This window comes from Peromyscus maniculatus, chromosome 21 (assembly GCF_049852395.1).
Source record: "Peromyscus maniculatus bairdii isolate BWxNUB_F1_BW_parent chromosome 21, HU_Pman_BW_mat_3.1, whole genome shotgun sequence".
Taxonomy (NCBI): domain Eukaryota; kingdom Metazoa; phylum Chordata; class Mammalia; order Rodentia; family Cricetidae; genus Peromyscus; species Peromyscus maniculatus.
This window is the reverse complement of record NC_134872.1, coordinates 26,692,310-26,704,208: the sequence shown is the minus strand read 5'-3', so window position 1 is coordinate 26,704,208 and position 11,899 is coordinate 26,692,310. Positions and strand designations below refer to the sequence as shown.

Below are 11,899 nucleotides of genomic sequence, written 5' to 3'. Positions count from 1 at the left end.
GGGCTCCTGGAGCTGGCATCCTGTCTGTAGTCTGGTAAATAGAGCCCACACCGCATGAGACCACCTGAAGAAAGAGGGCTGGGCTGGGCGGGGAGATGGCCTGCACCGGGAGTCTCTCCTCACTTCGGGGTGGGGAAGCTTGTCGATCCCACATCGAGTAGGGGATTAATAGAGGCCTCATTTTATTCTCCGAAACTTAACAGTATCTGGCACTCTGCTCTCCCTTTCTCCCTCTCCCCACCCCCCCAATCCCCCTCTCTCTCCAGTGTTTATCTACATTATTCAGATTGGCTTTGAACTCCTGAGCTCAAGTAATGCTCCTGCCTCAGCTTTTCTAACACCTTGGGACCTCCTTTAACTTTCATGAGCCTTAATCTCCGTTTTTCATCGGACCGGAGGTCACAGGGACATTGACAGAGAGTTATACAGAATTCCCCTCTGGCTAGTCCAGCTGTGGCTGAAATCTTTCCCCAGCGGGGAGATAGAAGCAACATCTGCCCCTTCTCCTAAGGTCCCAAAGACAAACTTTACTCTGGGGAACCATGAGTTTACTGGGGTTGCTTACGTAGTATCTGAGGGGTGTGAGTGCATCTCCCTAACCACAGGCCAAACCTGGTAAACCTTTAACCAGCAGGGAAGAGAGATTCCTAGCTATGGGGCGGCATAAATGGAGCACCTCTCTCCTAGCCTTTCCCAGCCTATATGCTGTGGCCCCTCGAGGCCACATGTAATTAAGTCAGCACTGCACACAACAGGTGCTGCTGGATACACAGGTGAGGGTCTCCTGCCTCCCCACCACTCCACGAGGGGATAAAAAGTCAACAAGGCCAGCTGGGACAGTCCTTTGAAAAGGGGAGCAGCTGAACGCCCCCCCCCCCCCATGACAGTGGCTTGGCTCTTGAGGACAGTCATTCAAACACTATCCTAGCAGGGCGTGGGGCTAAGGGAAACCCGTTTTGCCAACTACCATAGGAATCCCAGGAAGGAGACCCGTGACTTGAGGAGGGTACTGGCCGCTTGATCTTCAGAGATCAGATGGGCATCTGTGGATGATTGCTAGTGATTTCCAGGTTATCGTTGCAGGCTGCTGCTGGGGGTGGGGTAGGAGGCCATGCTGCTGATTTCCTGGCCAGCTCCTGTCACTTGGGCCCTCACTGGCCATCGTATCTACTATAGACTGCTAAGGTACATGAATCACTTCTTTATCCAAGTGAGCTCGTCTAGAAGGGAAAAGCCAACTGTGCATGGCTTAAGTTGAGCGTCTATGGCAGAGGAGACTGTGAGGCCACTCCAGCAGATTCAGGCATGACTCTCTCCACCCTGCCTCTTCCGCTTGCTTTTGGCCTTGGCCTCCGGTTATGGGTGGCAGAGTCCTTGACCAGCCTCCCTGGCGCTTCCAGTCCATCCCCCTTTGGATTATGGCTAAGGTCTATTCCATTTAGTTGCACAGGCTGCAGCTGAGACTTGAGTCTCTCTCCCAGAGAATGATGATCCATTGGCAGTTTTGTGCCCAGCTCGACTGTTTGTGGATGCTAGACAGCAGACTCACCCTCTCTGAAGGTAGGATCAGCCACCCACAGAAAGCCTGCCGCGACGCTGGCTGACCAGGAGCCTTAGAGAGAGCATGGTGAGACTCTTCAGTGACCGGCCTTGTGCCGTTTATTTACAACACTCTAGAAGAATCTACCCGTGGAGACACAGTTTCCCAAGAGGAGGAACTATGGTAATAAATGGTTGTGTTATAAGAAAGACACTGGATCTTTTTTTTTTCTTTCATTTTTCTTTTTCTTTAAAAAACAAAACTGAACAAAGAAAGATCCCGAGGCAAAAAATCGTTTTAGGTGTAGTTACAAATATTTTAGGTGTCAGGGAGGGGACCCTAAAACAGAAGAGAAAAGCACCCTAGAACGTCTTTCCCATCTTCTCTTCACTGAGGGAGACAGCCAATACACCCAAGTGGTCGTCACACCCTCTTCACTTGGAAAAAGGAGGAACCAAAGTCTTAAGACCTTTTGAAAAGACTTGTGTGTGTGTGTGTGTGTGTGTGTGTGTGTGTGTGTGTGTGTGTGTGTGTGAGAGAGAGAGAGAGAGAGAGAGAGAGAGAGAGAGAGTAAAAGTCAGTGCTATAAATCTAAACAAGGTCTATTTTTGTTTGTTTGTTTTTTTTAAAAAAAGTTCTAAAACAACAGGAAGAAAACACGTGGAAAGAAACCCCTGGGGGAGACCTGGTTAATTTCGGGAGAGGCCCTTTGTAAAGAGAATATAAAATGCGCTGGGCCCCTTCCCCAGGCAGGCAGGACCTGTTCCCATGGCCTTTGCTACCCTCTTGGCCGCCCTCTGCTCTCATGCCATGTCACCCTTTCTCAATCCTTGTAAAAAATAAAACCCCCGCTCTTGTGACGTGACACTGGTCCTGGTCCTCCTCCGTCCCCGCTGGAGAGCTACTTGGTGTCCAGCTTGGCCATCTCCTGTACGTAGATACCGATGCTCTCGCTGTCGAAGAGCAGGAAATACACGTTCTTCAGCGAGGATGCGCTTGAGTCATCGAAGTGGGCAGAGATGGCCTTGAGGGTCACCTGGGCGGCTGTCTGTTTGGGAAAGCAGTTTCTGTGCCCAAACAAAAGAAGAGCCCATGTTATTTTGGTCCCTGTACCCACCGCTGTAATTCTCTCTTAGTTTGGGAAAAGAGGGACAGGACATGGGTTTCCTTTTGTTTTTGCTTTTTTTTTTTTTATTTTTTTATTTTATTTTTTTTTTTTTGGTTTTTCGAGACAGGGTTTCTCTGTGTAGCTTTGCGCCTTCCCTGGAACTCACTTGGTAGCCCAGGCTGGCCTCGAACTCACAGAGATCCGCCTGGCTCTGCCTCCCGAGTGCTGGGATTAAAGGCGTGCGCCACCACCGCCCGGCCTTTTGTTTTTGTTTTGATGGGGTCTCACTATGGAGCCCTGGCCCAGCCTGGAATTCACTGTGCAAACCAGGCTGGCCATGAACTCAAGAGATCTGCCTACTTCTGCCTTCCAGAGCGCAGGGATTCAAAGCATGTGCCACCACACCCCGCTAGCAGTTTCTTCTGATTCTGGCCCTCGACCCTTGTTTGTACAGCGTGGGACTCACCAGGCCCAGGGCCACTCCACAAATCACCTTCTCTGGCACTAGTCAAGAGGAAGACCTGGGTAGGTGGAGATGTGTCCCTGCTACATAGTTATCACGCTGTCTCAGATATGATGATTTCAGCCAAGGTCACAGAGCTGGACCGTAAAGGATGTCCCAGACTTGAATCTGTGTCAGCTGATCAAAGAACTTTGACTTTGTAAAGTCTATTGATTCTACATTTATTTTATTTTATTTCTTTTCTTTTCTTTTTTTTTTTTTTCGAGACAGGGTTTCTCTGTGTAGTTTTGGTGCCTTTCCTGGATCTTGCTCTGTAAACCAGGCTGGTCTCGAACTCAGAGATCTACCTGGCTCTGCCTCCCTAGTGCTGGGATTAAAGGTGTGCGCCGCCACCGCCCATTGATTTTACATTTATAAGACCATATCTTCAAAAAGCAAACCTGTTTTTTTTTTGTTGTTGTTGTTTTGTTTTGTTAGCTCCTTCAAACCAGTTTGCATGCTAGCCAGATTATCTGACAAGGGCCTTTCAAACTTGCTGGGGCTCAGTTGGTCAGTGTTTGTGGCTAACATGCTGGGTTAGGCCCCCAGCATCGCATAAACCAGGCATGGTGGCGTATGTCTGAAATATCAGCACTTGGGAGGTGGAGGCAGGAGGATCGGTTCAAGACCCCAAGTCCATAAACAAAGCAAAAGCCACATCCCCAGGCTCTTAGCCTTTCATTGACTCACAGGAACATGCCACTGTGATTTCAGCTACTTTGGGCAGGCTGGGTTGGTGAAAGTTCCCCGAGGACCCCAACCACTAGGGAATCACTGGTAAGTGCTGTTCACCAGCTCCTAGGGACACAGCCACCTTGGCCATTTGGGGTCAGTCACCAAGACTCCGGGGGCAGGTCCAAGAGTCTAGGATATGCCTACTTCCTGAATTCTCTTGAGTGTCTCTGCATGGAACACGGTCTGATCATGGAGAATACATCCCACAGTACTCATCAGTTCGTCCTCAGCTTTCCAAGCCGCAGTGAGAACTTTCCCCTGCTCTGGGTACAGTTATCTGGCCTCAGCCTCCTCCTCTGCTGCCCTCCAGAGCATTCCCTGGGGCTCTTGAAGCAGGTCTGGGGTACAGCCCAGAGGGAAGATCTATAACTAGGGGATGCTGCTGGTGGTTCACGGACCACACGTACATTAGCAAGGCCTGTGAGCCCAGGGTTTTCTGATCTTGTGTTCTAGGCGAGGACCAAGGATGGGGATGTGGGTTCTGAACATAGCAAGCTTTTAGAAAGAGACATGGGGCGTGATGTGGGGATGGCTCAGGGGGAATGTGCTTGCCATACAAGCATGCAGACCCGAGTTTCTTAGAATAGATATAATAAGGCTGGGCACGTTGATAATGTTGGTAACCCTAATGCTGGGGAAGTGAAGACAGGTGGATCCCTGAGACTTGCTGGCCAGTCAGCCTAACCTGATTGGTTAGCTTAAAACCAATGAGACACTTTCACAAAAAAAGAAAGAAAGAAAGGAAGGAAGGAAGGAAGGAAGGAAGGAAGGAAGGAAGGAAGGAAGAGAAAGAAAGAAAGAAAGAAAGAAAGAAAGAAAGAAAGAAAGAAAGAAAGAAAGAAAGAAAGAAAGAGAGGAAGGAAGGAAGAAAGAAAGAGAAAGAAAAGACAAAAGAAGAAAGCCCAGCATGGCAGCACACACCTTTCTGGAGAGGCAGAGGCAGGAAGATCTCTGTGAGTTCAAGACTAGCCTGATCTACATGTTGAGTTCCAGGCCAGTCAAGGTTACATAGTGAGACACTTATCTTTTTCTCCTCTTTTTTTTATTTTGGTTTTTTGAAACAGAGTTTCTATGCAGCTCTGGCTGCCCTGGAACTCAATCCACTGACCTCGAACTCAGAGATCCACCTGCCTCTGCCTTCCTAGTGCTGGGACTAAAGACATGGGCCACCACCTCCAGGTCAGACCGTATCTCAAACAAACAAACCATCCCCAAACCAAACCAACAGCAACCAAAACCCAAGGTGGTAGAGTGTGGTAGTGCATATCTTTAATCTCAGCACTTCGGACAGAGGCAGGCAGATCTCTCTGAGTTTAAGACTAGCCTTACTTACGTAGTGATTTCCAGGCTAACCATAATGACATAATAAGGCCCTTTCTCAAAATAAAAACAAGATGGATTGCTTAGGTCATCAGAGAGGCGAAACCTCAGGTGAGGAATTTCCAAGATCAGACTGGCCTGTGGCCATGCCTGGGAGGGGCTGTCTTGATTGATGATTGATAGGGAAGGGCCCAGCCCACAGTGGGCAACACCATTCCTTTGGCAGATGATCTTGGGTTGTATTAAAAAGCTATAAGCCAGGGAGTAGCCAGCAAGCAGCATTTGCCCAGGGTTTCCTTATCAAACTCCTGCCGGACTTCTTTCAATGAGGGGCTGTGACCTGGAAGTGTAAGCCAAATAAACCCTTTGCTCCCCTAAGTTACTTCAGGACAGAATGTTTTATCACAGTAACAAGAGCGTATCAGTGACACTGGTCTCCACACACACATCTACACCTAGGACATACCTATGCACCCACAAACATACACAAAACTAAAATGAATGGCCCTTACCCAGGGTGTCTTTCTGTTCTGGGCATTGATATCAACAAGGCAGGAAAGCTGGTCTCAGCTTGCCATGCCAGGCCAGGGGCTTGTCTGTTTGGAAGGTAGGAAACTGGGTTTCTTATTCTGTTGCCTACCCAACACGCTGGCTTATGCTGGCAGACCTTGGGTGTGTCTTCTGGAATGGGCCGATGGAACGTGGACATGTTGGTGAGTCGCTGGTTCCCAACACAAAGGCTGGGAACATCAACTCAGAAACTGTGTCCTACCTGCCGCTGGGGAAAGGCGGGAAGGCGACGGACTTCAGCTTCTTGTCCTCCGCTGCGGACAGGCAGTTCTTGATGGTCTCTTCCAGCTGTTCTTCACATTTGTCGGAGCCCCACTGGGGGATGTGACAGTGGATGACGAATTTGGCTGCGAGTCCACTGGATTGGCTGACGGCAGCTGAGACACAGGAGAAAGGCGGCAGGTTATTATCCGAGTCTCACCTTAAGCTGGGTGTTAATACTGGGCCTCAGAGGCGACCCTGTGAGACTCTGGAGGGTTCGGAAGTGAAAGCGTAGGTAGCCAGACACATCCCTGCCACCGTGTGGAGAGTCTGGCAGGAAGCAGAGCTCTGGTCAGAAACAGAGTTTGGCTGTTGATGTGACAGTTTATCACACTTGGCGATTTGCCAACGGGCTCCAGGTCAGGAACCACCTCGGTGGATCCCAGTGACAGGAACATATCAAAGTCACATCTGGTGCTGGGGGACATTGAGTAACAGCCATCTCCAAGAGTCCAAATCCCTGGGTTCTTAGCTGTTCACTGAAATGGCCAAGGGCACTTTGTGACCGCAGTTAAGGACACTGGGGATGGACTGTCAGGGTTACCACACCGGTTAGCTTTGTTGTCTTGCCATGATGTCAGGATTAAAGATGTGAGGTATAAGCCGGGCGGTGGTGGCGCACGCCTTTAATCCCAGCACTCGGGAGGCAGAGGCAGGCGGATCTCTGTGAGTTCGAGGCCAGTCTGGACTACCAAGTGAGTCCCAGGAAAGGCGCAAAGCTACACAGAGAAACCCTGTCTCGAAAAACAAAAAAAAAACAAAACAAAACAAAACAAAACAAAAAAAAAAAAAAAAAAAAAGAAAATGGTTTTAGCCGGGCGTGGTGGCGCACGCCTTTAATCCCAGCACTTGGGAGGCAGAGGCAGGCGGATCTTTGTGAGTTCGAGGCCAGCCTGGGCTACCAAGTGAGCTCCAGGAAAGGCGCAAAGCTACACAGAGAAACCCTGTCTCGAAAAAACCAAAAAAAAAAAAAAAAAAAAAAAAAAAAAAAAAAGATGTGAGGTATGTGCCACAGCACCTGGCTTTTTTTTTTTTCCCTTTTCTTTTCAGTTTTTCAAGACAGGGTTTCTCTGTGTAACAGCTCTGGCTATTCTGGAACTCACTCTGTAGACCAGGCTGTCCTGGAACTCAGAGATCTGCCTGCCTCTGTCCACCCAAGTGCTGGGATTAAAGGTGTGTACCACTGCCACCTGGCAGGGTTTAATTAAAAAGAATGTTTTTATAGGTATGGGTATTTTGTCTGCATGCATCTCTGTGTGCTGTACATATGCAGTGCCCAAGGAGACCAGAAAAGGGCAACCTCCCTAGGACTGGAGTTAAATATGGTTGTGAGCCACCATGTGGATGCTGGGACCTGAACCCATGTCTTCTGGAAGAGCAGCCAGTGCTCTTAACTGCTGAGCCATCTCTCTAGGCCCTCCTTCCTTTTTCTTTTTCAAAAGTTATTTTATTTTATGTGTATGGATGTTTTACCTACATCTATGTCTGCACCACCTGCGTGTGCTGCTTTAGCAACCAGAAGATGGTGTCAGATCTCCTGGACCTGGAGTGACAGACAGTTGTGAGCTGACATATGGGTGCTGGAAATTGAACCTGAGTCCTCTGCAAGAGCAGCCTGTGCTCTTAACCTCTGAGCCACCTCTCTAGGCCCTTTCTTCCTTCCTTCCTTCCCTCCCTTAGTTAGGGTTTCTATTGCTATGGAGAGGCACCATGACCACAGCAACTCTTTTTTTTTTTTTTTTAAAGATTTATTTATTTATTACACATACAGTGTTCTGTCTACAAGCCAGAAGAGGGCACCAGATCTCATTATAGATGGTTGTGAGCCACCATGTGGTTGCTGGGGATTGAACTCAGGACCTCTGGAAGAACAACCAGTGCTCTTAACCTCTGAGCCACCTCTCCAGCCCCCACAGCAACTCTTAAGGAAAGCATTTCATCGGTGGCTTTCAGTTTCAGAGGTTTAGTCCATTATCATCACGGTAGGGAGCATGGCAGCCTACAGGCAGGCAGTGCTGGAGAAGGAGTTGAGAGTGGAGAAGGAGCTACATCTTGATCCCACAGGCAACAGGAAGTGGTCTGAGACACTGGGCATGGCTTGAGCATATATGAGATCTCAAAGCCCACCCCCACAGTAACACACTTCCTCCAACAAGGTCATACCTTCTCCAACAAAGCCATACTTTCTAACAGTGCCACACCCCATAAGCTTATGCGGGGCCAATTACAAACTACCACACTCCTTCCCGCTCTCTTTTGTTTAAAAGGACTTTTTATCCCCCTAAACATGGTCCCCATCAGTAAGAGTCATGGCTATTGAGGAGTTTGAGGGAAGTCCCTGTGGCCATCAATCATCAGAGGTGGCTCCTCTGTCCCCAGGCTTAGTTGTGTCCTTCATTCCCCAGATCTTTTCTGAGCCTGGATAAGAGATGCATTGTGTAGCTGGGCATGGTGGCGTACGCCTTTAATCCCAGCACTTGGGAGGCAGAGCCAGGTGGATCTCTGTGAGTTTGAGGCCAGCCTGGGCTACCAAGTGAGTTCCAGGAAAGGCACAAAGCTACACAGAGAAACCCTGTCTCGAAAAACCAAAAAAAAAAAAAAAAAAAAAAAAAAAAAAAAAGATGCATTATGTGACCCTGGGCCTCTCATTGGCTATAAATCTCTTGATTCAGGGCCACACTTGACACCCACAGCACAGCTCATATGGCAGAGTCTCAGCATGGACTGGTCTGGCTTGGAGAGCATGCATGGAGTCACATGGGCTCCCAGCAGGGTCTGGCAAGGGCAGCTGTGTTAGGGCCTGGACTGTAATTAGTCCTTTTATCAATTCTAAGAGGTAAATGTTTTCATATGTTTTAGTATCTTTGTCTCATGATTGCTGTCAGCCTGTAGGAGACCTAAGCTCTTCCAGAAATAAAATGCATGTCTTTCAGCTGGGCGGCAGTGGCGCACGCTTTTAATCCCATCACTGGGGAGGCAAAGCCAGGTGGATCTCTGTGAGTTTGAGGCCAAGCCTGGTCTACAGAGCAAAATCCAGGATAGGCACCAAAACTACATGGAGAAACCCTGTCTCGAAAAACAACAACAACAAAACCCCCCAAAACAACAACAACAACAACAAAATGCATGTCCTTCATCTGCTGAGGTCAGGTCCCATGAGCCTCTGTGTGTGAGAATTTAAGCAGTCCTGGGCTGCCTGTCTTCTGAAGCACTGACTTATAGCTCATATTTCCCAGGCATTTTTCCCCCCTCATCCTATCTGTGGTGGTTTGAATGAGAATGTCCCCATAGGCTCATGCATTTGAATGAGCTTAGCCTCCAGTTGGTGGAACTGTTTGGGAAGGACTAGGAGGTGTGGCCTTGTTGGGGGAGGTGTGTCACTGGGGCCGGGCTTTGAAATTTCAAAAGTCCATGCTGTTCTTAGTTAGCTTTCTCTCTGCCTCCTGCTGTGGATCAAGGCGTTACCTCTTAGCTACTGCTCTAGCAACATGCATGTCTGCCTGTAGCCACGTTCCCTGTCATGATGGCCACAGACTCACCCTCTGAAACTGTAGGGCCCCAATAAACTCCTTCTTCTCTAGCTTGTCTTGGCTGTGGTGTCTTCTCACCACAACAGAAAAGTATCTAAGACACCATCCAACTAATACCGAGAATCAAGCGCAGAACTTGCTACCCTTCCATGAGGCAAGGTCAGCTGCTACTCACCTTATTTTGAAAATTTGATTTTTTATTTCGGGGGGGGGGGGTCATATTTGTGTGTGTATGTGTGCACACGCACATGCACATGTGCATGCAAGAGCATGTGTGTGCACACTAATGCACGTAGGTCCCAGTACACATATGTCAACACGGGAGCCAGTTCTTCCACGGAGAGGGTCCCAGGGGCTGAACTAAGGCTTTTAGCCCATGGTGAGACTCATCGCTGGCTGGCCAAGCTATCACATCAGCTCCAACTTTCCACTTCCTCACAGATGACCCGGCCCCCTCTCCTCTCAGGCAGCTTTCATGATTCCTCTTGACTTCTGAACCCCCGAGTGGCCGCTGTGATGGGCCAGGTTCGGGATCTACTTTCATTTGTTTGGCCCGACATTTTCAACCTGAACTTGCGTTTAATTCTGGAAAGTTCCCTGCTGAGAACTCTTTTAACGGCTACTTCACCTTTCACTCACAGCTTTTGAATTCTGCTTAGACACATGTCAGAGCTTCCTGCCTGGATGCTTTTCTCTCACCTTCCCAGGCACTTGCTGGGGGCCTCCTCCAGACCCCAGTCCCCCAGACCAGGTAAACTCTTCAGCAGCTGACTCAGAGCTCTCTGCCTGAGTCGTAAGGACAGAGGGGAGCTGGCACTGTGGCAGGATCCTGACAGAAGCTACTTAGAGGACAAAGGATTTATTTCGGCTCCCAGACCGGGGTGACAATGTCCTCAGCGGAAAATACTTGGCTTCCCGGGTGTTTCCAGTCAGTGACTATGAGGTGGCTGGTTACACAGGATCAGAAAGAAGAACGTGAACAGGAACTCTCAGGCTACAATCCATCAGCCTATGGTGCCATCCCCACTCCCCCTAGTTAGGCCTCACCCCAAAAGGTTCCCCAACCTTCCCAAATACTGATGCCTGCTGGGAACCAAGTGTTCAGATACGTGGACCTACGGGGGGCATCTCACATTTAGTAACTGTGAACAGTGTGGCCCAGGCCCAGGTGAGGACTCTGCTCTCTCTGTCTTAGAAGGCACAGGTCTTGGCGCCAACGACAGCCCTGGGTGGGAGAGTTTTTTTTTTTTTTTTTTTTAGTTGTGTACGGTGTTTTGTATGTCTGTGTTCCTTGGGACTGGAGTTACAGACTGACTGAGCTCCTGGGAGGGTGCTGGCAATAGAACCCTGGTCCTCTGGAAGGGGAGCCAATGTTCTCAACTGCTGAGCCATCTCTTTAGTCCCGGCTACGGGAGTTTTATTCTGGCTTTTTTTTTTTTCTTTGTCAGTACTGGGAATCGAATCCAGGGCCTCACACATGTTGGGTGGGTGCTGTGCCACGTGGTGTAACCTCATGGGGATGGCCACTGTTTTGAGCAGTGATCTGTGGTCATGCTTGGCAGCAAGTGTCTTGGTCCACTGAGCCATCTGGCCAGATGCCACCCTGCTACTCTGCTTCACCTCAAGCCAAGAAACAATGAAGCCACCCAGCCCTGGGCTGAAACTTGTGAAACGGAGCCCCAAAAAAATCTTTCCCCCATTAAATTGATTTTCACAGGTATTCTGTCAGAGTGATGGATAACTGACACAAATATTCACACACACACACACACACACACACACACACACACACACACACGAGGGGATGATATATTCTACAACATACATAAATCAAAAAATACTACATCACGTGCAAGACACCAGACACCGAGGGCCAGCCACTCGATGACAGCATTTATGTGAAATGTCCAGTGCAAGCAAATCCACAGGGACAGGAAGGAGATTAGTGGTTGCTAGGACATGGCCTTTTGGTCAGATGTGATAAGAAAGTTCTGGAAGTAGTGGTGATGGTTGTGCAACATTATAGAAGTATTTAACACCACTGAATTATATGCTTTAAAAGGCTTATGGGGTAAGGTTTTTTGTTCTGTGTATCTTACTACGCACATGCAAAACTAACCCAATAGCCTCCAAGACCATCTTAGTGTTCAGCTCTGCTGCTCATGACCATAAGCCATCCAAGAGTCCAGAGCACGTGAGACATGACCTACATTTGCTGCTCAAATGATCAGAGCAATGCTAAAGCACTCTCTGTCTCTGTCTGTCTGTCTGTCCGTCTCTGTCTCAGTTAGGGTTTCTATTGCTGTGAAGAGACACCATAACTGTGGCCACTC

The 11,899-nt window shown here is 48.9% G+C and overlaps 1 protein-coding gene across 2 annotated transcripts in view; it reads right to left on the bottom strand.

Moving 5' to 3' along the window:
• Window positions 1–2,022: 2,022 nt before the first annotated feature.
• Macroh2a2 (macroH2A.2 histone) overlaps window positions 2,023–11,899 on the bottom strand; it is a 51,796-nt gene continuing 41,919 nt past the window's right edge. For both annotated transcript variants that reach the window (XM_015990424.3, XM_006972715.4), the window contains exons 8-9: window positions 5,978–6,152; window positions 2,023–2,607 (exon numbers count right to left, since the gene is read on the bottom strand). In XM_015990424.3, coding sequence (XP_015845910.1) covers window positions 2,442–2,607; window positions 5,978–6,152 — 341 coding nt within the window. In that variant the 3' untranslated portion in view covers window positions 2,023–2,441. The remainder of the gene's footprint in view (window positions 2,608–5,977; window positions 6,153–11,899) is intronic.